The 26,849-nt window shown below is 38.6% G+C and overlaps 1 protein-coding gene across 2 annotated transcripts in view; it reads left to right on the top strand.

Moving 5' to 3' along the window:
* Positions 1-26,849, top strand: part of RELN (reelin) — a 498,553-nt gene that overhangs the window by 376,843 nt on the left and 94,861 nt on the right. For both annotated transcript variants that reach the window (XR_012014160.1, XM_072791484.1), the window contains exons 25-30: positions 5,677-5,882; positions 10,149-10,320; positions 10,827-11,027; positions 15,597-15,829; positions 23,854-24,011; positions 25,254-25,461. Coding sequence is in view for 1 of the 2 variants with exons in the window: in XM_072791484.1 (XP_072647585.1) it covers positions 5,677-5,882; positions 10,149-10,320; positions 10,827-11,027; positions 15,597-15,829; positions 23,854-24,011; positions 25,254-25,461 (1,178 nt within the window). In the remaining variant the exon portion in view is untranslated. The remainder of the gene's footprint in view (positions 1-5,676; positions 5,883-10,148; positions 10,321-10,826; positions 11,028-15,596; positions 15,830-23,853; positions 24,012-25,253; positions 25,462-26,849) is intronic.

Raw genomic sequence — 26,849 nt, 5'->3', positions numbered from 1 at the left:
TAGCTTGATGATTGTTTTTGGTTACTACAAACCCAGGTTAGGGCAGTTGAAAATTCCTGCCCTTCTTGTACCTGATTTAAATTTCATCATCTTCCTTTCCTGCCGGGCTTATGTCTTGAGCGTCTTTGAGTGGGACAGGGACTTGGTGTCTTCTGACCCCAGCATTGGAGGTGCATGAGCGTGTGACCTGTGGGTGAAGAGTGAGGAATGGTGGCAAAGGGGAAGCCTAGAAGTTAAGAGCAACAACTGCCTGCTGCAGTCCCTGCCACTCCCTAGCTGCGTGACTTTGAGCAAATCCCTTCACCTCTGTATGAATTGGCTTCTTCATCTGTACAGTGGAGACCAGAATATTCTACTTCATTAGGCTCGTGATGCAGAGTAAATGAGTTAGTACTTCTAAATCACGTAGAACAGTGCCAAACACCTAGAAAGCACTTCTATAAGTGTTTGTTGCATTTATCAATCCGTTAATCTCAAGAATATGACTGGAGGAAGGAGGGGTGATGGTGGGGTTTGGGGATGTGCAGAGCTCTTCCCTGGAACTACCTGTCCATGTTGGGCAGACATCTCATGTCTTATGTCAGCTCAGTCTGGTGACCAAGATTATGGCACCAGCAGATTCAGTGTTTGATGAGGGTCTGCTCGCTGGTTTATAGATGACCGTCTTCTCATTGTATCCTCGCATGGTCGAGAGCACAAGGAGAAGAAGCAGGCACCAAATACCAGCATGAGGGCTCCACCTTCATAACGTGATAAAGACCCCACCTCATCATACCATCCCTTTAAGGGTTAGGCTTTCCACATATGGATTTGGGAGCACACAAACATGAAGTCCATACAGAGACAGTGGAGAAGTTTTTCTTGCACTTCACCTTCACTAGAGGCAGCACTAGGTTGGGCAGAAAGGTCCATAGACCCCACTGAGGGCCTAGAGTGCCACTGGGAATCTCTAAGACTGATTCTCGTCTACTACTGAACATGCCCAGCCCCTGCTGCTTGGTTAGCAACGGGGAAGGGCGAACTACCTTCCCCTCCTCCCTTGCTACCATATAGGCAGGACATTATTTTCTCTCCCCAACCCCCCAATTCATCTCTTTATTTAGTCCTCAAAAGGACTAGAGTGGGAGCAGGTCCACTTCTCCCCCATGAGCTATATGTCTAACCCTGCTTATTAATAGCTCTCTTTAGAATGTAAGATCCTTAAAACCACTTCTTTCCAGCAAGGATGATAGCCATCAATTCTAGGACAACTGGAAATGTCCCAGTCTACATCACATAACAAACACGCAGATGTGGGTGATATACTGTAGGGTTCATATGTTGTGGAATCTGGGCTGAAATCCAAAATAAGTTAATTTATGCAAATGCAAAAATAGGTACAGGTTTTGTTTTGATGCAGGTGCAGAACAAAGAATCAGCAAGCAAACAAGATAGAGAATGATAGAAAATCAGGGATGAATTCCATCTGATGATATTTCCTATCCATTGACATTGAACATCCACTGGTCATTATGGTTAGAGATAATTGTCCACAAGTGACCAGTGTACATTGCATAGATCAGGATACACTGTATAATTGTTCAGAAATGGGGAAATTATGTCTCCCAGAAGCATCAGTTTTAAAACAAGATTATGAATCCTTGACCAATATTTACCAGACACCCCAGTAAACATGTATGTGTACACACAAATACTTTACACATAGGAAGGTTACATGTTAATATGTATATAACTTTAATTCAAGATTATCTCAATCATAAAGCTACCTGAATCTGTGCCTAAGCTCCAAAACTCATTAGCTGGTTCATCTTGCAGACATAAAACATCTTTCTGTATCTCAGTTTTCTGTATTGTTAAGTGGAATTTGGGGAGGATAGGTGGGTTAATGAAGGTAAAGGATAAAGAATAGTGTTGGGCACATAGAAATAGCTCAGTAAGTTAACTATCACAATTACATTTTATAAGAACATATTTAAAATTGGTATCATTAGATATTTCCATGTGTATGCCCTGCCACTAACTTAAAATCAGTCTTTCAAAAGTAGAACCATTCTCTTCCCCTCTCAATCCAGCTTTCTCCCTAAGTTTTTGTCAGAATATCCGAGGGGCATTTTTCCCCTTTTTTCTCTTATATCAAGGAGATCTGTTTTGAATTCAAAGTGAGAAAAAACTAGCTTAAGCAAAAAAGGAGATAATTCGGTTAGTATCATCAAAACACAAGAGGGCTTAGATGAAACTGGCCTCAGAGATTATCTGGAACCAGAAACTCAAATGCCCACAGACCTCTCTCCTCTGTTTTCAGGCCAGCTGTCATTATGAGAGTGGTGCCAGGGCCACAGAGCTTTCTGAGCAACTCTGTAGAAAAAGGTTTCTGATTGGCCTATCCCAGGGTCCTGGGGAATGGTGTACTCGGACTGGCCTACCCAGAGTCATATACTCACTCCTTGAGCAGAGAGATGGCGCACACAGGTTGGCAGCCCCTGCCCGCAGAGGCAGTAACCCAGAGGAACAGCTCTGCACATCCACCACCTTTTGCAAACTACTTTAAACCCAAAATGTGCTCTATCCTGTCCCTCTTCTATCACAGACATTCAGGATGCTCTCGAGTACTGCTGCCCTAACTATACAACTTATTTTCTTTTCTGAAATGTCACGCCCCTGCTCCAAACAGAAATATCTCCTCCAGGTCCCAAGTTTTGCCAGTTTCCCTATCTTTGCTTACTCTCCACTGCCGACCATGATGCCTTCTACCTTGTAACGCCTTGCTCAAATCCTGCTGCTCCATGGAGCTTTGTGAGATAATGGCAAACTACACGAATCTCCCCTTTCTTTGAATTTCTCACTCTTTTGTGTTTTGTACATAAATAAGTCAAATTTTGATTTTTATTCTCATAGTACCCAGCAAGATGCTGAGTCCTACTAACTGAGCTGAACTCTAGATAAGATGTTGAACTTAGAAATATGCATGCCATGCGGTAGGCATTTACAAGTCGGTTAGTTCCTTTGAGATGGAATAGATTAGATAATTGATAGATGGTTATATGACCAAATGGGACTCAACGAAGAATAAAATTTGGTCTGCAGCCCTAATTGTCATTATGATCACTACACATACTGGTGAATTCTCCTTTCGAGTTTGTGGTATCGTACCTGGTGTAATTGGCACCCAAAAATTATTACTGAAGAAAGGAATGAATAAACAAATGAAAGAAAATTGAAAAACAAGAAGTTCTAAAGAAATGGTTATTTTCAAATAGAGTAGAATTATTTTTCTAGTGGCATTTTGATTAAAGATTTTAATAGTTTTAGAGATAGTATTATAAAAAGTCTCCAGATTCTGAAGGCATTACCCTTAAACGTGTTTTATTTTATCTAAACCCTTAAAGAACTGAGCCATTTTGACCTAGAATGTTGGGGGGAAATAGGAGAGTATTTTTCACATTCCAAGACCGAGGAGATCTGTAACCTATTACTCCCAACACACATGCGTGCGCACGTTACACATGTATATATGTCTACACATACACACATAAATACATTCATCATAGTAGAATAGAAAAAGTGCAAAGCATGTGTTACATCAAATTCTAAATTCTGACAAAAAGTTCGCTGTGAGCCATTTCCTTTTTTCTTTTTTATCTCCCTTTCAAGCAATGTTCAGCATTTCAGGTCATTGAACAAAAGAAAATGATTTGTGCTATTCTCTGGGGAAAAAAAAAAAAACATCTTCAATGCCAAACTAAGCATTCGTATGATATTTTCCACCACTTAAAAAATCCCACAAAACACTTTCAAAACCTTTGTCAACCAACACCGTGGTCTCCTGGAAAAACAACACCGCTCTGTGAATTTCACAATAGACCAATCATTCCAACCAGCTAATTGTGATAATTGGATTTTTATAATTCTCCTCACCCTAGATTTTTATCCTTCTGGCTCATTTCCATGTGCCAAATTCTTCATAGATGTTTGCTGGATTGGAATTAACTAGCTAGGTTCTGTAGGTTTTCTTCTTAAAAGTGGTCTTCCTGTAATGATCCTGAGGCATGAAAATTCTAGGCCAGCTTATAATAACCTCTGAGGTGTTTCTCACTTATAGTATCTCAGATCAACAAAAAGAAAAATCAAAAGCACACATAACACATTAAAAATGTGTATTACTTTTAAGATTTTCTCAATATGTACTTAAAATTGAGAGTTCCAAAGAGTAAGTTCCTGACTCAGGATTTAACTTCAGTTCTCATTTCTCTGGCACCCTCATTTATTTTGGAATCTCTTTAATTGGCTTTAGATTTATCAGTAACAGTGTACTGTTTTAATTATCCCCAAATATTTCCCCTGTGTCTTCTAATAACTGAAACCCCTTCTTAATTAACTTAGTGGATTAGAGAAGTGTTTAAATTATAAGTGTGAGGGGTGTTTTTCTCTATACTATGTATCCTATCTCAATTTTTCTTCCTGACTTTTAATTGAACTCCTTGGGAGGTTTCCAAGACCAATTCAGTGCAGTCTGTAGATTAGCCTTGGCAGTATCTGTTTGGGTGGGAAAATCACACGAGCAAACCTTTTTTCCATCCCATTAGCATGAACCCATTTACTCACAACAGGACTGATGATAAAACTTGTCAATTTGAATCTAGTACTTCACAACAGGACTGTGACATGTAGGGGACGCACTGAGCAAAGGAAGCAAGTTGCTGGATTTGAAGAAATTCTTCACATTTTTAAAGAGGGGCACCTGGGTGGCTCAGTGGGTTAAGCATCTACCTTGAGCTCGGGTCATGATCTCAGGGTCCTGGGATCGAGCCCCGCTGTGGGCTCTCTGCTCAGTGGGGAGTCTGCTTCTCCCTGTCCCTCTCCCTCTGTGCATTTTCGCTTTCTCTAACTCTCTCTCTCTCTCAAATAATAAAATATTTTTTAAAAACACAGAGACCATTTCCTAGTCACAAGAACATATTGAAATGATCCCTCCAAACCTGTTTCCAAGAAGGAGGCAGAGACAGAGAGACTAGGAACCTCAGAGACATGAGTACTCTTTCTTTTTGACTAGAAGTTTCTATTTTGCCAGTTTCACTTTAATTCCCAGGGAGGAGGGGGTGAGGGGTATCTCGGGAGAGGCTTGCCACGTGCTAGGCAAATTACATGCAACTTGTATTTCATCTAATTGTCACAGCACCCTATAAGGGAGGTTTTATTACCCATATTATACCTTTGAGGAAAATAAAAGCTCAGAAAGGTCATGCAGCTAGTGAACAGCATGAATAATGGGCTGAAATTCCAACCCAGCTCCAACTGATTTCAACATATATGGTCTTTCTTCTCTACTACTCTGCCTGGAGGAAATTTACAAAGCAAATATAGGGAGTGTTTTAATTAAAATTAATTTTTGCTTTATTTTTAAAGACTTGAATACTCTTTCTATAATTAGCAGTTCCCAAGGGTCTCATAACTAGATCTGGGAATCAATGATGCAGAGACTCATCAAATGTATTCAGGAACAGTTGCCACCTCCAGAGCAAAGAATTCAATGGCATAACTCACACCTCTGAACGTTAAATGAGGACAAAATCATTTCCACCTGGTGCTAGGATGTTTGTATGATCTTGAAACTGAAACAACAAAATGCCAACAAGCTCCCAGATGATTGAGTTTGTAATTCTTCTATCTTTTGGAAAGGCGGGGAAAAGACAGCTGGTGAGCTGGGATCTGGACACTTCTTGGGTGGACTTTGTCCAGTTCTACATTCAGATTGGTGGAGAGAGTGCTGCGTGTAACAAGCCAGACAGCAGAGAGGAGGGTGTCCTCCTTCAGTACAGCAACAATGGAGGCATCCAGTGGCACCTGCTGGCAGAAATGTACTTCTCAGACTTCAGCAAACCCAGGTAAGCGCCTCTGATGGCCTTCCAGTGGTTTTCAGGAATGATAAAGAGTATGTTTTCATTGCACTGTTTCCAAAATGTCATTAACGCTTGCACATATAAAAATTTCATTTGTTTCAGAACAAAAAGCATTTGTTTTCATATCTGAATTCTTAAAGAACTTAAGAAAAATTGTGAGTTCCCACAGAAACTCCATGATATAGGGACAGCCCATGCTCACTTTTCCCATTTGCAGGTTTTTTGAATACACACACATACTCTATGTATAGAGAGAAATACACATTTATATATTAACATATAAATATATATGTTCATTGGTTAGATTTAACAGCAAAATAGATTTTATTAAAAGTTTTCAGATAGCACCAGAGCTAATTCTAGGTAAAATATCTGTAGAGCTCAGATTTTTCTAAATTTTTTCCTGGCCCATCCCTATCTTTATTTTCATGGATGAGGAGTATATGTAATAAAAGTCTTAGACAATGATGGTTCAGGAATTTGGAGAAATGATTCATATTTAATACTAATGCCTATACCCGGCAATGCACATACTTTTCTATATTTAAATTTAGTTATTTTACGATTATGCAGTATTTTGAAATTCTGTATTTATACTTTATGTTTTATATGTGCCATTAAAATCTATTCAGGGATATCACTTTTAGAGTATTCAATTTTATAATCTCAGTATTTGCACCTTCACATAAAGACAGAGTTTTTCTTTTTTTTAAGATTTTATTATTTATTCATAAGAGACACAAAGAGAGTGGCAGAGACACAGGCAGAGGGAGAAGCAGGCTCCCCACAGGGAGCCTGATGCAGGACTCAATCCCAGGAACCCTGGATCATGCCCTGAGCTGAATGCAGATGCTCAACCACTGAGCCACCCAGACGTCCCAACAGAGTTTTTTCTTAATTATGTTGACCATCACCCATTTCAAGTTTTAACATCTTATTTTGCATTTTACAGCTGGATCTTTTTTATTGAAGGAAAATATTATTGAAGACTATATAGATCCAATTCTTACAAATTAAATATATTTGAACATACTGTCTACCATATAGTTGTTTGCTAACTTCAAGGTTGCTAAGTTTGTTGGTTTAAAACATTGAGTCACTTAAAGGTGACATAACTTTCCACAATAGAACACAAGGAGTCATGCAGACAGAACTAAAAATATTTCCTCTAAGGGACACAGAGAGAGGCAGAAACCAGAGGAGAGGCAGCTGGGTAAAACAAGAGACATACCATCCAGGGAGAATGTCAGAAATGGTGTGTAGGAGACAGAAACTGGTGAGATTTCCACCAGGACAGGAGAAAGAGAATTGATAATGATGCCAAACTAGTTTAAACAACAATTTAAAATAATTCAGATTATTTTGTCCAAACATGATCATGGTCAATCTGAAAATTATTCAACAACCAGTAAAGTGACTAGATTACTATGTAGACAAACAAAAATTCAATAGCTTCTTCAAATTTCAGAAATATTCCATTTTTATTTATAGGAATTTTTCTTTAGGGCCAGAATATTTCACCACATTCTCAAAGAGTTCTATGACACTAAAATGGTTGGGAAATTTTGAGTGGGGAGATATCAGGAAAAAAAAATCCCATTCAGAGTGGCAAATACGTAAATATAAGGCATAACTTTAGCAAACAAATACTGAGCATCTCTGTAAAGAACTACGAAACTTCAAAACTTCCCTCAGAGATATAAAAGAAAACAAATAAATGGAAAGTAATACAGTGTCTCTGGATAGGAAAAGTAAATATTGTGATATGAAGATCTCTCTTCATTTGTTTCATGCAATTCCAGTCAAAATCTTAGTGGTATTCTTGGGAGAACTTTATATCTGGAAATATAAATTGGCAAAAATCGCTTAACCTTCTGGGGGGAAAAAATAGACGAATGTCCTATATGATATTATTTTTTTAAAGATTTATTTATTTATTCAGAGAGAGAGAGAAAGGCAGAGACACAGGCAGAGGGAGAAGCAGGCTCCATGCAGGAAGCCCGATGTGGGACTCCAGGATCACACCCCAGGCTGCAGGAGGCGCCAAACCGCTGCACCACCGGGGCTGCCCCCTATATGATATTAAAACACATTTAAATGGTGTATGGATAAACAGAACAAACAATGAGGCCAAATGGATGACATAGAAATTGACTCAAATACATGTAAATACTTGTATATTAAGAAAAGACGAATGCTGGGGCGCCTGTATGGCTGGGTCAGTTAAGCTTCTGCCTTCAGCTCAAGTCATGATCCCAAGGTCCTGGGATAGAGCCCGGCTCAGCAGGGAGTCTGCTGCTTTCTCTGCTTCTCCCCCTGCTCGTGCTCTCTCTCCTCTCTCTCTCTCTGTCTCTCACTTTCTCTCATGCCCATGTGCACACTCTTTCAAATAAATAAATGAAATTTTTTTTTTAAAAAGATGCATGAACTATCAATGAGAAAGAAATGGTTATTCAATCAAGCAATGTTAGAAAAAAATGGGCAGGCTCTGGGGGAAAATTATCCATTTAGGTCATTACCTTACCCCATCAAAAACTGTTAAAGACTGGTTAAAGATTTAAACATTAAGTGAGATTTAAATTTCCTAAACACAAATTCAATGGAAGAATTAACAGAGAAGAGGGCTACTTACCTAGAAATATACTACATGCCAACATAAAACTACGTACATGTGTAACACATCTCTATCAAAGAAAACAGAAAACAGTGAAAGAGAACAAAACAAAATATTTGCAGCCAATATGAGAAACAGAGGATTGATGTTCCTCTGAAGAGCTTATACAGATTATCAAGAGCACCACTAAGATCCCAATTTTAAAAATGGGTAAAAGAAATGAGTTTGATGTTACAAAAGAGGAAATCTAGAGGTTTAATAAAATATGAGTAATAGCCAACCTCTGTTGCAATAAAAGAGATATCATTTTTCAACAGTCTAGCGGTCATTTTTTAATGATAACACCAGTGTTCTCTCCATATGGGAGCAGCAAGACAGGTGCTCTCATGTCTTTCTGCAAACCGTATGACTCTTCCAGGAGGAAATTTTGGAAAATGCAAGAGCCTTAAACATGAGTAGTTTTTTCAACCTAATAATTCCATTTCTAGGAATCTTACCTAAAGAAATAAACTGAGGTATAGGTAATGCTTTAAGCATAGAGATTTTCGTTATAGAATTATTTATGACAAAAGTCAAATAAACAATGTCTGTATCATGAAAATACATAGACAATAAAATGATCTTAAGAAATAATTATACTGACATGAGAATGTGCTTATGATATAATATGAAATTTTAAACTGTCAGATACCGAATTATACGTATATCTCACCTCTGTAAAAGATTACATGCTTCCGTGATATACATCAAAATGTTGACAGAGGTCAACCCTGTGGAGAAGATTATGGGTGATTTTCCTATTTCGTTATTAATGCATATTAATGCACAGTTAGAATTGCTTTGGGAAAAATTTTAATGCTATTTTAATGTAATAACATTCAAAGGAACAGTTTTTTGAGGTATTTCTTAAAAACGTGATGCCATTGTCGTGGTCATCAAAAGACTGTTCAGTAAATCAAATTTAGTAGAAATATTTGCTGCAAAAAGATACAATTCGAAATGGAATAAACATGGGATGCCTGGGTGGCTTAGTGGTTGAGCATCTGCCTTCAGCTCAGGGCATGATCCTGGGTCCTGGGATCGAGTCCTCCATGGGCTCCCTGCGAGCAGCCTGCTTCTCCCTCTGCCTGTGTCTCTGCCTCTCTCTGTGTGTCTCTCATGAATAAATAAATAAAACTTTTTGAAAATAAAATAAAACAAATGGAATAAACATGACCAGGACTAAATGCACTTAACAACTTTAAACCTGTTGATTGATCTAAACTTGGAAATTTTGGGGGACACCTGGGTAGCTCAGTTGGTTAAGAGTCTGCCTTCAGCTCAGGTCATGATCTCAGGGTCCTGGAATCAAGCCCCACATCAGGCTTCCTGCTCAGTAGGGAATCTGCTTCTCCTTCTCCCTCTGCCCCTTCCCCCTGCTTGTGTGCATGCTCACTCACTCTCTTTCCCTCTCTCTCTCTCTCTCTCTCTCTCTCAAATAAATAAATCTTTCAACAAAACAAACTTAGAAACTTTTCAAAAAATCAAGAGCTCAAACGAAACTAAACTTTCTCTTGTTACTACTCTTGTTATTTTAACAGCTGCTGAGAGGAACACAGCTTTTCCCTTACCAACATAAATGATTTGCTTTTATGCAGATTCGTCTACCTGGAGCTCCCAGCTGCTGCTAAGACCCCTTGTACCAGGTTCCGCTGGTGGCAGCCTGTGTTCTCAGGGGAGGGCTACGACCAGTGGGCATTGGATGACATCATCATCCTGTCAGAGAAGCAAAAGCAGGTCATCCCAATTGTGAACCCAACTTTACCCCAGGTATCTTTCTTATGTCTGAACTCTAAGAAGACAGGATTGTAAAGTAGATGGGATTCAAGAACTTCTCACTTCCCCCAAAGATTTAGTGCTTGACTGCCTTTAAATGGGAACATTAAGTTTTATAAGTGACACAAGTTTCAGTGTTTGTACTTACTTTTCTGGTTTGCACTTCATTGTTCTGTTATCTCTCTATGCTACTATTTCCCAAGAATATTTAGATATATGTATTTTTTTAAAGACTAGGAAGGCTAGCCAAGACATCAAACACATTATTACTGTGTTTATAAAATTACATGCACAGTGGCAAAATATTTTCGGTTGTCAAATCATCAGGAAAGAAAGGTTTGTGACAGTAAAAATAATAATAATAATAATTTAGAGATTCAGCTGTATTATCCTAGAAATAAAATGGTACATGGCCCTGCATATTATGAACTGAAAATTCCTTTCTTGTTTTCAAAGCTTATCAAATTGCCTTCCTGTGTTGTCTGTATTGTTTCTATTAGAACTTTTATGAGAAGCCAGCTTTTGATTACCCAATGAATCAAATGAGTGTTTGGTTGATGTTGGCTAATGAAGGAATGGTTAAAAATGAGACTTTCTGCTCTGCCACGCCATCAGCCATGGTATTTGGAAAATCAGACGGGGATCGATTTGCAGTAACTCGAGATTTGACTTTGAAACCTGGATACGTACTACAGTTCAAGGTACTTCTGCACAGATCTCTTCCCAGGGCAGGTCAAAGAGCAGAGCACCCTCCAGACTCCTATGTGAAATTGAAAGGACACAAATTTTTCACACTCTCTTTTAAGGAAGGGACTCACTTGAGCAAATCTTTGACAGTCTTGGACTGGCAAAGCTCTTTATTTAGCTGTGCCCACAAGGAGAAAAGCTGGTCAGTTTGAAAATTGACTTTTAGATTTTCAATCTCATTCTGATTTCATGAATTCTGTGCTTCTGAATGGCAAGTAAGAAGTTCTCTTTTTCAGTTTACAGGTATTTTTTAGACTTAGGAGTTGTTTTGTGTTTTTACTGTATGATTTTCAAACAATTTCCCTTCCTTTGATTCAGTAAATTTGTACCTTAATTATCATTGTTCTCTTAAAAGCTTGCTGTTTTTCAGCACTGTGATAACATGTCAATGTGTGTAGCAAGTATTTACTTTGACAAGCTCTTCTTTTAGAAGCCTAATCAAAATTTCATTTTGTTTATAATAAAATCCCATTGGTGAATTCTGGGGTCGAAAGTAATGCAGTTTTAATGAGCTAGCACAACTACATGGTCCTTACATAACGGCGGGATGCAGATGCTAAATAATTTACAAATGGAATTATTAAAGAGATCATATGTTTATAGGCAGCTCTTCAAATATAATTTCCACAGGTCTGTAAACAAGGAAGTTAGTCATAAATAAAATGATTAGTGAAATGTTATCCTTCTCTGTTTAGAGTTTGGTGCTAAACTACAATTAAGAACATTAATAGCAGTATATGACTTGGTATAATTTGTTGGTACTGCCTTTAAATGGGAACAAAATAACAGCAATAGCAAACGTGTTGGCTGGAATAATATGCTGTTTCTCACCTGACAACTTCTTGATTTAATGAGTCGCAAAGTCATGGCAGTGTAGGTATTAAAAATCTGCAAGGTGGTATTCTGGTGTTTAAAAAATCTAAATTAAGAAAATAGTATTAAATGTTCTAAGTACTTAAACAACCAGCAGGAATGCACAACACCTAATAAAAATATCAATTCTCAAATCACACCAGCAGAAAACTTCTGATTGTGGCCGTTAGTTGATAGTTGATATGTATTATGGGTCATTTGGGGATTGATGATTAATGTGTATTTGGAATCTGTGACAAGAACTTGGTGTCATTTGTACACAGTGCTGGTACAGTTTTTATAATTGCATGCCATTTGTTAAACACTAGTTGCTAGGAATATAGACATGAAAAATATGGCCATAGCCCTCAAGGAGCACAGAAACTAGCAAGTGAGCCAGAAAAGAGAACAGTCATGATCACAGGAGTATTGTAGTAGAAATGGGCTCTGGATGCTATGAGAGTACCTGGCATAGTGCCTGGCATGGAGCAGGTACTCCAAAAACATCTGTTAGTTGAATGGATGGGATGGTTGGATGGATGGACGGGTGGATGGATAGATAAGTTGAAATGGAAAGTCTCTGGAAATACAAATTTTGCCCAATGAACAATGGAGGGAGAAGAATTCCAGTTAGAGGGAACCTAATGTGCAAATATATGAAAATACATGAAAGGGCAAATGAGAATAGACAATTTAGAAATTTTTTGGAAAAAAAATAGAAATTTTTTGGAGCTTGGAGTATGTGCCACAGAGATAAGAAAGAAAGTTGATCCTAACTGGTTTTATATGAAACACTAAACCATTTGGACATTAACCCAAGAGCAAAGAGTCATGGGAGATTTTTAATACATTAAGTGCAAGAATCGGACCTGTTTTAGAAAGATCATTCTGGCAGCAGTATGGCTGTTGACTTAACAGGAGAAGAAACTGTAATCAGTAAGTACATTTATTCATTTATTCAACAAATATTTATAAAGCCTATACTATATGCCAGGATCTGTTGTAGGCTATGGAAATAAATAAGAACAGAGAGTGTAGACTAGGGTGGTGCAGGGTAGTTATTATTTTATAAAGGGTTGTCAAGTTCCCTCACCAATAAAATGACTTTTAAGCTGAGACCTATGAAAGCTAAAAGTGTGAGTCATGCAGCTATCTGGGAAAGACATTCCAGGCATAGGGAACAGAAAGCACAGAGGCCTTGAATCAGGAGTGTGCTTGGAAAAATTCAGAAAATCACAAGGATGCCATTGTGTCTAGAGCACAGAGAAAGAGAAAAATGGGGAGACAGGTAGAAGAAAGAAAATCAGACTTGGACTTCTACTCTGAATAAAATGGCTAGTAGAAGAGTCACAGACTCTGACTCAGGCTTTTAAAGAATCTGGTGACTCTGTTGGGAATACAGTGGCAAAGGCAAGGGCAGAGCTATTGCAATGATCCAGGTAAAAAATAATGAGGATTGTGTGCAGGTAGAGAAGGCAGAGAAGAGTGCTCAGATAGTGGAATATATTCTGAGCAAAGAAAGCATGCTAGAGCAGTCATCACAGTAAGAAATGAGGAAGCCAGATTAAGGCATTGCATGGGATTATAAAAATAAGGAGATGGATCTGAGAGATATTAAAGGGGCATAGTTAACAGGTTCTGGTGACCTGTTGGATGATAGAATGGAGTTTAGAAAGACTCCCACATTTCTGGCTCCAGTCATTGAAATTGGAGATACAATCAGAGGAAGATTTGTGTAAGAGTGGTGGATGATGAGAACAGACTTGGACTGTGGAACCAAGGATGCATGTGGATCCCTGAAGGGGAAATGTGTAGGAATCAGTTATGGACATTTCCAGAGAGCTAGAGAGGAGTTCAATCTAGGAGTTACAGGTATTCAGAAGAGATTTGAAATGATGATTGTGAATGAGATTTAGGAACAGGTATAGACTAAAAAGATAAGAAAGCCAAGAATTGAATACTAGAAAACACTGACAGTTAAGAGGCAGACTAAATGGTCAATTTAAAAAGGCACAGACTTGTCAGAGAACTGAAGGTTCCATCAACTTGCCTACTTTAGAAACGACGACGGTCACAATAGGTCTATGATGAAAAAGCTAACTGTGTGTGCCTCTTGTAACTCCTGTCACCACATACCAACTGAAAATTATGCTTGCTTATGTGTAATAAGAGGAATTTCTGTTAGAAGAGTTTAATCATGAATCCAAGATTGTCAAGTCTTTGCTTATATTGTTGACATTGAACTATATAAACTTGAATAAATGTATCACAATAAAATTTCTACAAGTTCAATTATAAATCCTTCTGAGAGATGCTTTCTAGCTGTGAGTATGGGAATAAGGAAAATATAGAATCTTCTTCTGAAAGACCAGATCAAGGTATAGTCACAAGAATGAACTGGTTGGGCCAATATTATTTGCCTCCAGCCCTACCTTTCCTTCATCCTTTATTCTTTGGTCATGATCATGTTCCTTTGAGTGCTTACTTCAATTTGTTTTTCTACAAAATTGGACAAATCTTATCTATAGTCTTATACAATAAAATTCTATGGTGGCTCCCATCAACAAATGAAATAAGATATGAATAGATCATTTAAGATGACATATAATTAAATAAATATCAGGAAAAAAGTTTGACATTTATAATACCAAAAAATATAAACTGTAACAGTAATAAAATCATTTATACATTTACCAATTTAGAAAGAAGCTGTTTTAAACTTGAATAATATTCAAAGCTGTGGTAAAAGTGATTAATTGAACCCAATTGATTAAAAATGAACACATATAAATAAAAAATGTTAAGTGTTTCTACATTTTGACTCCATAATACTACTGGTAGAAATTTATCTGGTGATAATAGTTCAACTAAAGAAAAAAATTAACATTCTTTGCAAGGCTGCATATAATAGATTAAATACAAAATAGAAAGTTCTAGGAGTGTGGTAGCTTCAACTATATGACCAAAAAAATACTTCTTTATAAATTTTAGAAGAGAAAATAGAAAAAATAAAAACATTTATGCTAGGGTATTGGGATTTAAGTTGCTTTTTTTTCAAGTTTTTTTATGTTATTAATCCTATGATGACATTCCCCTACATGAGTACACAGAACAATAGTTTTATTTCCAGATTATTTTGCTTATTTGATACAGTGGCAAAAATTTAGCTTTTTCATCTAAGTTGGCAATAATTTCTTACTGAGCTTTGGCAAGAAAATAAAGATGTTTGTTCCGCTAAAAGCACGGAGGGGAAAAAAAAAGCAGGGAGGATAGCCCTCTCTTCAGGTAACCTTTGTATTCAGAGGAGGATACTCTTCATCTTCTGCTTCCCTCTGTTTGTATGCCTGGCATAAGAGAAGAAAATCATCTCTTGGCTTCTTGGATTTTGTCCCTCGCTCCAACACCACAGATCCCATGCTTCTCTTTTCCCTTCTGTAATTCCAAGAGATCCACTAAATGGCAACTGGTTCAGATTTTCTTTAAAACCACCTGTGGCTCACCTAAAGATTTCTATAACCCGTGGAAGAGTCTTGGTTGGAAGTGAGCTGCGAGTCTTATCATTGTGAATATAAGGCAATCAGTAGAAAGAGCCCTGGCTGCTGTAGCACCTAATGTGTTAAAATGATAACTTGGAACCAAGACCTTGTATAACTCTGTCTTCCTTTTGACAGCTAAACATAGGGTGTGCCAATCAGTTCAGCAGTGCTGCCCCGGTTCTTCTTCAGTACTCTCACGATGCTGGTATGTCCTGGTTTCTGGTGAAAGAAGGCTGTTACCCAGCTTCTGCAGGCAAAGGATGTGAAGGAAACTCCAGGGAACTAAGTGAGCCCACCATGTATCACACGGGGGACTTTGAAGAATGGACAAGAATCACCATCATTATCCCAAGGTCTCTTGCGTCCAGGTAAAGTGACCATTCTTACTACACACCATGGGCGTTATTTCTTGGGAGCATATATTTATCTCAGTGTCATCATTTCAGTAACCTACGAGAATGCATATAGTCTGGCTACATCTATTCACAAAATGACTCCTGAGGGAAAAAGCCCTGGGGCAAAATTCCTAAAGTGGGGGTGGGGGTCGTGCATGGGCGCACATGCACATATGGCCATGCATGCTTGGGAAACAGATTCGCTCATTTATTCATTCATACAGTGAATATGTATTGAGCACCTTTCTGAGCAGTGGGAGTACAGCAGTGAACAAAAGAGGTTAAAGGCTAAGAGAGTCATAAGACGTTATTGTGTCTGATTTTCACTTTATAGAGATTTGGGATAATTTAATGCCCCCCTGTGTGGACAATTTGAGATCTCCTGTAATATGAAAGATCCCTTTAAGCGACTATTACAATAATAGAAAGATTACAAATCAACTGGCAGAGAAATAGATAAATGGAAAACAAAAATCTGAAAGTGAACTCATTCATTCATAGGGCAATAAATTTAACCCTTGGTTTTCTAGCAGCTAGGATAAAGGGAGAAGATGCCGGGTCATTTAATTCTCATGTTTGGGTAAAAAGGAAAAAAAATGCATTCTGATTTTTAAGAAAAAGATACAGTTTTTTCCCATGTTCAGTATTCTAGAATAAATTTATAGCATATATAGGTCTCCTTATGCCAGATAAAGTAGCTAACACAGAGATCAGTATCTTTAACTCTATGGTTTCATGGAAGATAAAGAAACATTCTTCAAGCGAACACTTCTTAATTGAATCCCAGAATGTAATATTAAATTGTGACCAACTCAACGCATTTCTGCAGAGCCTAGATGATATAAATCTACTTGTACAGCTTTCTGGTTGTGACTTAATATACACTTGGAATATTCATTAGTGCCACTCAGCAATATTTCCAACTTACTTCCTTCCTAGAATATAGTAGGATTATATTTTCCTCATACCTTTTAAAGTTTGACATGGCCTAATAAAATGTGTATGGAAATGAAATGTTTGATTTTTAAGAGCCTGTGTGCATTTTGCCATGTTCTCTGCTTTATGAAAGCATGTTTTGAGATATAGTTTACATCAGTCGGGGTCTCTGTCTACAACAAGCAGTCTTCCTCGCCAATCTATACCGGACATCCTTGCATAAGCAAGAAATAAACTTTTGTTGAGTTAAGCCACTGAGATCAGGGATAGTTTGTCACCACGGAATAACTGATATCATCCTGACTGATACAGTGGTAAAAGCTTAGCAATCTACAGGAGTGGTTTATTCATGAAGTCCTTGGAGACTATTATTTTTTTTAAGATTTTATTTATTTATTCATGAGGGACAGAGAGAGAGAGAGAGAGAGAGAGAGAGGCAGAGACAGAGGCAGAGGGAGAAGCATTCTCCATGCAGGGAGCCTGACGTGGGACTCGATCCTGGGACCCCAGGATCACGTCCTGGGCCAAAGGCAGGTGCCAAACCACTGAGCAACCCAGGCATCCCCTTGGAGACCATTCTGTCCCCTAATTGATCACCAAACTTACTGTGCACCATCTAGCTAGATAAGCTGGTTATATTCTCGGCTTCCCTCATTACTTAGGTGTGCATCTCTCAAAAATTACACCATAGACTTTGGTAGACAAACTTCCCAGGTAGGGAGAGAACTTGCTTAGTCAAGGATGTTCAAGTTTCTGGGTTCTCTGTTAACTTTTGAAGCATAATCTATAAATACCAATTATTCCAGGAAAGAGTTTGTCAGTCAGTGGATCTAAGTCTACTTGTAAGTAATTCTTTGTCTTTATCAGCCAGTCGGTGTTCTTTGTAGTATATTAAAGAGAGACTCAGATGACTTGATGTGTAGGTGGCAATGTTGATGTGTTGGCCTTCTTTGATGAAATTTAAGAATTTGACTTGCACCGTGTCTTAGGTAGGACACAGGCCCAGCTACTATAACAGGGAAACAAATATAAATGTTTAACGAGGCTTAAACAAGATAGAAATTCTTTCTCATATCACAGTCCAGAGGTGAGCAGTTTGGAGCTGACATTATGGTTCAGCCATTCTGAGCACAACATTTTCATCTCTTGATCTAAGGCAGCTGTTCCAGATCTTGTCATCTCTTAAGCACTAGAAGGAAAAAGGAGTCAGGGATGCATAGATGCATTACTTTTTATTTGATTTTATTTAAGATTTTACTTATTTATTTGAGAGAGAGAGAGAGAGCTCAAATCGGGGAGGAACAGAGGGAGAGAGAATCCTACACAGACTCCCTGCTGAGTGCTGAGCCTAGATCTCAGAGCTAGATCTCAAGACCCTGAGATCAGAACCTGAGCCCCTGAGCTGAAACCAAGAGTCAGATGCTTAACCAACTGGCCAACCCAGGCGCCCAGATACATTACTTTTTTTAAAAAAAATCATCCTTACCCTTTGTTTCTATTACTGAGTACAGCCTAGGATAATATTTGTACAGTTTTCTATTGCTATGCAATCTGTCTCTCCAAAACTTGTGTCTCCAAACAAAAGCAACAACGATGGACTTTCTCATGGTTTGTGGATTATCTGGGTAGTTCTGCTGCTGCTCTATCTAGGATCCATCATGTAACTCCATATAATCAGTGGGTTGGTGGGATCCCTGGGTGGCACAGCGGTTTGGCGCCTGCCTTTGGCCCAGGGCGCGATCCTGGAGACCCCGTATCGAATCCCACGTCAGGCTCCCGGTGCATGGAGCCTGCTTCTCCCTCTGCCTGTGTCTCTGCCTCTCTCTCTCTCTCTCTATGTGACTATCATAAAAAAAAAAAAAAAATCAGTGGGTTGGTTAGTGTGTGGGCTCCGCAGGACATTTCTCTCTTTATCATCTTCAGCCCAGTATTTTTCACAGTTGATGATTCTAGAGTTCCAAGAGAATAGTAGTAAAAGATGCAAGACTATTTTATTTGTGACATCCTATAGGTCAAGGCAAGGCACAAGGCCAGTCTAGATTCACAATGTGGGAAAACAGACTCCCTTTTTTGATAGGAAATGCAGAGAAGTCAGATTGCAGACGAACATGTACACAAGGAGGTGTGATTCATTGGGGGACATTATTGTAACAATCTATGATAGTTTGTCCTAGCCCTAATGATTCACATTTCTCCCATAGCCAGATGCATTCACTCTTCCTCCAAGACCTCCCAAGTGTCATCCCATCACAGCATCAAGCACTAAGTCGCTGATCTCATGATCTTTGTCAGGGCAGGGTATGGCCATGGCTCCCCAGATATGGCTTCTCTTGATCTAGAGGCCTATGAACTAAAAAGACAATTATCCATATCTAACATACAGTGGTGAGACACTGACAGGATAATAACAATAGCTACTTCCACTCAAAAAAACGGGTGGGTTGTGGGGAGAGAAATGGTAAGCACATAGCAGCCAATGGCCAATAGGAATTCTAAAAGCGAACAAGATAACTTCTTATTAGGACTCCCTCCTCCGTGAGCAATGTCCAGGACAAGAAAGTTGCCTTGATTAAATTCTGCTCTTTAGGAGTGGTTCTCTAATCTATTGTTCTTCTCAGCTGTTAGTTCTGCTCTGTAGGGTTCACCTTCTGAGGCATCTCTCGTTTGCCATAAGACTTTATCTGTGTTTCTATCCTAATAGCCATCTCATCCTACTTTCCGCCCATCACAAGCTGGCCACATAGCAGTACAGCCTTGTAGTCCTCACCACCACCACTGCCTTCCACCCTGATGCTTTTCCGAAACTTTGACCCAACCACAGCTCTCCCAAATAGATAGTACGGCTTGCCATGAAGCTGAGGAGCAGCAGGTGGTGTGTATTTCCTGCAATGACTAGAATATCGAGGCGCTACAAAACATCACTATGAAAGTCATGGTAAAGCCACATGTGAGAAATAAAGGTTTTCTTTAATATCACAAAGTGAGAAGTATTTTGAAGCTCCCAGTGTATCAATATTGTCTTGGACCTCAGCTCTTGGAAGAAGAAAGTGTCTTCATTAGAGTCCAGCTTCTGGCTAATTTGAATACCATCCAGCTTTCTGGCTGATGGCATTCAGGACAAAGAGCTCTCTACTAAAGAATAGTAAATATGTTTCCCCTTTAAGAACTGTTGAACTGTTCTGTTGTTTCTGTTGCAATATGTTCAACTCCACTATCTCCAAATGCAGTGTTGGAAAGCTGAGAATTCTAAGTGTGAAAATTGTTAAAATTGGGAGCTATTTTGCCACGAGGCAACATGCTTATAATAGTTACTAGAACATTGCTCTTTCACAAATAATTCTAAGCTGATTTTCTCAAAGGAGCATTTTGTCCTCATAGTCATTCTCTTGGCTCTTGCCTGCAAAGGAGAGACATTGGTGGCGGTAGATAGATGTTGGTATACCCCTGACACTCAACAGCATCCCTGACCATACAATGTATCATGTCATGTAGCCTACTCTAGGTTCCCTATGCAGAATGCAAAATGTTGATATCTCTGGGGGCAGGGGTAGGGGGGACTTAGGGAATGAATATGCTAGAAATATAGTTGCTTAGTATCTGCAGAATATCTCTTCCACTGCCACTGTCACCTGTGCCACCTCTGCACAGAACAAGTAGGTGCACAGGAATCTTCTTGGTTGGAGAGGCCAGTGTAACACCACTCTCAAATGTGCTGTTGGAAGAGGAAGTTATAGAAGCCTATTCTCCTAGTTGCTCAGGCATCCTGTGAACAAAAGTAATTGGGAAAGGAGTCAGAGATAGAGTCTTACCTTCTACTTTTTCCCTCATCTGGGAAAGCAAGACAAAGGGGAAGTATTGTTCAATGATTTGAATGGTCAAGCCACGTTATGGCTTATTTCTAGTAAAATTATGTAAAATTAAACTCTGTCTTTCCTCCAGTCATTATCTCCTCCAATCCTTCCCAGATCTTGCTGACTATCAGGTCAAAGATGCTCTTCTAGGATTATGTACTTCTCAATAGCAGTAGTAATCAGGGTTGTCTAGGTGGACAGCATAATACTTTGCTTGTCTTCAACTAACCTTCTCTATTGCTCTACCATCATATTCACATGTTGAGTATCAGTACCCAGAGAAGAGCTAGTCCAAGGATAAGAGTTATCCAGTCTTCAGTTGACAAAGCTATTCCTGTAGTGAGCAGCGAATATCCTAATGTAGAAAGAATGATGAATTCACGGTGCTGAATCAAGAAATTCTCTGCATGCCAGGTCTCTTGTAACCTGGTGTTTAAATTAGGAGCATGTGGGATTCCAGGCACAGTGGATTTTTGCTGGCATAAAAAGAGGCTTTCAAGCAAAGATCAGAAGTGATGAACAGTTTGATGAACAGGTATCCTATTATAAAAAAAAATAGCTCTTAGGCAAGGAATTAGAAGACATTTCAAGAAACAGGCAGAAAAACTTTAAACCATCAGAAACCAGCTATTTCTTCAAGAAAGAAATGAAGCGCCCACTTCACTTTGGCCATACGTCTTCTGGTGGTCTCTCCATGACTACAGTTTTTTAGTGAATTTTTTACTAGTTCTTTCTCTTATTCCAGCAACCCTGAGTTTCTGATTTATTTGTGCTCAATTCTAAGACCGGGGTGGGAGAGTAAGACCAGACAGCAAGCAGTAGTCATCAGGAACCAGACACAACTGGGAAAATTAAAATGAATCCAAGACTTGTTTGTGTTGTGCTCAGTGAAAACTTTCTTGCTTCAATTTGCACCTACTAAATTAAAAACCATGTAGCAGAGATTTAAAAAGGGAAAAGAAATACAATCTCTTGCCCTTTTGCTTTGAAATATGGACTCTCAGCTAGGACTCTTAACTAGGATTTGTCATGTCCTGGACTCACCCTATTAACCAAATAATTCATCATTTTGTTTTGTTCTATTTTGTTTTACTTTATTTAAATATGGATTCCTTAATGCTAAGCCCCCAACGTCTTTCACATTCTCAAATATCTAACAGTACCCTCTGCTTCTTGGGTCTATAGGAGACTTAGACATGGGAGTACTTCTCTCTGGCCTGACCAGACCTGGATTCTTTTATTGTTATGAAAATTATAGGGACCCCAAGAAACAGAGGGGTCAAAGGGTTTTACTTTCCTTTCTTCCACAATCACATTACCAAGCATCTAGAATTCTACCTAAAGGTGGGATTCTTCAACCTTCTGAATGCTGCTGGGCCTCCACCTGAGTCTGTCTCTTCCATGAAATAGAGCAGTTGATAGGTGCCCTCATCTGGCCCATATGGGAGAACCTAGGGTAAAGGGTAGTTGTTCCTACCTCTTTCTTTACTTTCCATGGAGCAAGAGGTGCAAACCCATGTTTCTCTATATTATAGAAACACAAAAAGAAGAGGCAAGAATGACTTCCAATCCAAGGAGACTCATATCAGAGAATTGGCTTGTTTTCCTTTTTTATCAAATATACACCATCTTTTGGGAGGGGCCCAGAGGCCTTACCTTTTTCCTTAAAAGCAGCAGTTGGCAAAAGCTACTGTCATCAATTCCATTTCCTTCCTTTGAGAGGAAAAGCATCTGCACAACCTAAATAACCAAACAACCCTAATGGGGGGAATTTTCCCAAGGTTCATGGCACAACCACTGTGTATTCTTTTTTTTCTTTCTTTTTGCTTTTGTTCTGTGTTTCTAATCTGATTTCAGTTGTCTTTTGCCTTAAAAAATAAAACCAATATATTTCGAATTCACTTTACAGGAAATAAAGGATGTGTTCACTTTCCTCTTAACACATTGAAGAATGTGTGCTAAGACTTGCATGAATGAGTGATTAGTCTCTGAACACTTCAATCTCATAAACAACATTGTTGGTTACATTTCACAAATTTGCCAGGAGTAGGTAACTTAAAATAATGAAGAAAGAAATCCAGGTTTATGGTTCTGTGTTGCCAAATAATCAAAGCTATTTGAAAAGCTATAAAGAAATGCATTCTGACACTGCTGTATTATTTCAACAATAATAGAGAGGAGAAGGAACCAACATTGTCTCTAGTTATCCTTGACAGTCTTCATTAATCTTTAAGATTCTTTGCCCTCTTTTATGAAGAAACTGAATTCATTCAAAAGTCTATAAATATTGGCAGCAGAATTAATTGGACTCCAGATAACCTAATCCGTCTTCCTTCCTTGATGTCAGTAGAACTGAGAAGGAAGAGGTGTTTTTCTGGTGGGATATTATAGATGTGTGCAGGTTTCCATATATTTGAAAAGAAAGAGATGTGCTGAGAGGATTGCAAAGACTGGAAAGCGACTGGAACCAGTGTCAGTTTGGCAGCTTTGAGACTGTTGTTGTGGGAGAAGAAGTACCGGGCAGCAGCCCAGACAACTGATGTTCCAGGGTTTTAAAGTACTGGGACCAGGTCCGTCTTTTGTTCATTGGCAGTAGCCAGTATTCATTGGCAGTCCAAATGGTTGCTAAGAGCTCATAGAATGAGTGTCTTAGGGATTTGAAGTTGAGAGGTGAAGAGGAAGGCAACAGGTGGGAGGAGCTCTGTCAGTACAAACTTAACTCTTTCCTGCCAGAATCATGTCAGTGGCAAATAGCCAGAGTCCCCTTATGTATCCTAACAAAGAATATTCTATTTGATGGTCTCAAAAATTCCTAAACAGCCTCTTCTGAAAATGCCCATAAAATTAGTGCAATGGAAGGATGAAATGTTAATTATGTGAAAGGAATACCTTTCTGGTTTTTATTACTAAAAGCCTATGAGATGGAAAATATACAAGTAATTACCCATAATATGTTTCTGAGCATCAAAAGTCTTCTGTACCTGATATCCTCTTGGTGTTTAAACATTTAGGCTGAAGAGGAAATCAACAGGTTTTGAGAAAGCCCTGGTAGAGACACCTTATCATGAACATTATTAAGTGTTCAACCAAGCAGACATGACTTTCAAATAAGCATGAAACCTTTCTTTAATTTTTCTGAGCCATTCTATATTTCAGTGCTTTTGGCCACAGTATTGATGTAAGAGACACGTGTGTTGTTTTTCCCAATAGTAAAACCAGATTCCGGTGGATTCAAGAGAGCAGCTCACAGAAGAATGTGCCTCCCTTTGGTCTGGATGGAGTGTACATATCTGAGCCTTGTCCCAGTTACTGCAGTGGCCACGGGGACTGTGTCTCAGGGGTGTGTTTCTGTGACCTGGGATATACTGGTAAGGCCGCAGGCATGTGTCTGATGATTTGTTTACAAAATATCCTTCTATATTTGTTTGTCTTCCATGTTACTTCTTCTAGGGAAATAGATTCTTAGATGATTCTTCTTTAAGTCCTACTTGTAGGAATTTGCCACCCAGGCATTTGAGGTGCTAAAAGATAATTTGTAGTTTTGAGCTTCCCAACAGAAAAAAAAAATATGGTAACACCAATTTCACACCCTAAGGGAGATTTATTTATTAGTAATAGTGATAGTAGTTAACATTGCCTTCTGTCTACTTTATGCCAGGCACTATAGTAAGTGCTTTTTACGTCATCCCAAATTCTAACAAAACCCTGTGCCACAGTACATGCTGTTATTGTCTTGTCTATATTTAAGGAAACTGAGACATAGAGAAGCTTAGTAACTCTTCAAGGGCACATAGAGAAGAGTTGCTGAAGCTAGGCTTCAAAGTCTGGTGAGGCATTCTCTAAAACTCAAACCTAAGCTCTTACTTGACCACTTGGCTATACAAGGGGCTCTCTGTACTTTACATTGCTTTTTATAAGAAATGTAATTTTATATGTGCAAAGTAAAAATCAGTGTAAGAAATGATAAATTCAAGACTGCCAAAAAGAGAAATATTTTCTGATTAAGTCATCCTTAGCTATTGTTACAAGCAAAAATAAAAAGGGAGTTGATATTAAAGAGTAAAATTAAAGAAAATGTTATAAGCTTCAAAATCTTCTTTCAGAGTTTTTCCTAGAGGCAACTTCAAATTGATGCTTCCCAGAGTTTCAGTGCTCTGCCCTTTATCTGGCGCATGACCAAAGACAAACATATGTTGTTGCAGGCCTTCTGTGGAGAGCACTGCCACTCATGGTTTCAGGGGTGTTTTTTGAAAATCTAGGATTAACTCTCCTTATTGATCCTCTGATAAAAGGACAACAAAGGAGCAAATTTTGTGGTGGACAAAATCTATTTCTCAGTTTGCACACGTACTCTTAGGAACAAGAACCACAGAAATCTGTGGTTCCTAATGTCTCTCTATTAATAAAAAATTATAGAGGTGGAATAATGTTTTTGATGATGGGTAGCTATGACCGTATTTTGGGCAGACAGTTGTGGGATACAGATTTCCACATAGTTTCCTTCCCCTAACACTTGTGGAAAGGCTTCCTTAGCCCATGCTCTGAATGTACCTTCTAATGTGTAACAATTTCAACAAAGCCTCTCTCCTATGTGTTTCCTTTCTCGGAAGCTGCACAAGGGACCTGTGTGTCTAATGTCCCTAATCACAGTGAGATGTTCGATAGGTTTGAGGGGAAGCTCAGCCCTCTATGGTACAAGATAACTGGAGGCCAGGTTGGAACCGGCTGCGGAACACTTAATGATGGCAAATCTCTCTACTTCAATGGCCCTGGCAAAAGGGAAGCGAGGACTGTCCCCCTGGACACCAGGAATATCCGGTAAATAGTTTATTGGTACACTTCTCTGTGAGCATTATATTTACCATGCTTTGTGATCTGATCTAAAACTCTCTGTTCTGGGCAGCCCGAGTGGCTCAGTGGTTTAGCGCCGCCTTCAGCCCAGGGCGTGATCCTGGATACTCCATCCTGGATGGAGTCCCACGTCAGGCTGCATGGAGCCTGCTTCTCCTTCTGCCTGTGTCTCTGCCTCTCTCTGTGTGTGTCTCTCGTGGATAAATAAATAAAATCTTTTTTAAAAAGTAAAAAATTTTTTAAAACTGTTCTTTTATTGAGGACTTACATAGTAAGATTTTTCTATATAGATTTTGTTATGTAAAAATGAAGCATAACTTGAACTCCATAATAATGTAGTTTCTGCAAAACTTCTACCCCAATTCATTAATCAGCCTACAGACATCACTGTCTGTGTGCCTAATGTATGTCAGCTTGGTTTTCTAAAGTTCTGTGTTACTATGAGGACTATTTGGTATTACTTTTATATATACCAGATGAAACAAAGACTTTTCTTCAACTCTAAATTCTGTGTCCAAAAATGATGCATTCCGTTTATCAAAGTTTATTTGTATTCACTTACTAAAAACTGCTCCAGAAATTTTAAATACCTACACTGACACCTACTGGTAAAATAAATAACTGTTTGGTTTTAAGGTCAAATGAAGTAGTAGCACGCCTAAAATAAAATTGTGCTTTTTGTATTGTTCTCAATTAAATTATTTAAGAATTGGAAGAAAGGAAACTGAAGAAATATTTGGAATTTCTAGACCTTGTCCTCAGTAAACTCGGGTTCTGTGTCATGGTTTTTCTGCCTTCACTTTCTTTCCCCTTCTGAGTTCTCACAGAGGTGCACCTGTCACATAGCCCTCTCAGTTGGTTTACTGTGGACTGAGGCCTAATTTACATCACACTGAGTGTCAGCTGTGAAAAATTAAACCATCCGAGTCTAAATCAGTAATATAGGTCATTATGTGGCCCAACACTGATGTAGCATTTAGCTTCTTGATGTTGGATTTTTCCTCATCCTGAATTTCCAAGAATAGTATTATCCCAATTTAAGGAATGAGCATTTCAGTGATTTCATTAAATTACATCAGACTGTGGCATTGAGGCAGAGTTCAACTGTTCCCTTTTGCTTAAACCATTATTACAGAATAAAATTAATAATTACTAATTAACCTTTTAAAATGGTTGCAGAATTAGCTGACTATATAATCTATGCAGTTTCTGCTCATATGCCCTTTGTGTTTAAAAGTCATATTTCAGAATTACAGAACCTTTTTTTTAATGTGTCAAAATGCAAAAGGTTAAATATCTTCTGAACTTACCCACTTGTAGGTAAACTGAAGTTTGGTTTGTTTGTTTGTTTCCCC

The sequence above is a fragment of the Canis lupus genome, chromosome 21 (genome assembly GCF_048164855.1).
Source record: "Canis lupus baileyi chromosome 21, mCanLup2.hap1, whole genome shotgun sequence".
NCBI lineage: Eukaryota > Metazoa > Chordata > Mammalia > Carnivora > Canidae > Canis > Canis lupus.
Note: the sequence above shows the minus strand (reverse complement) of the source record. Positions and strands in the feature narration are given on the sequence as shown.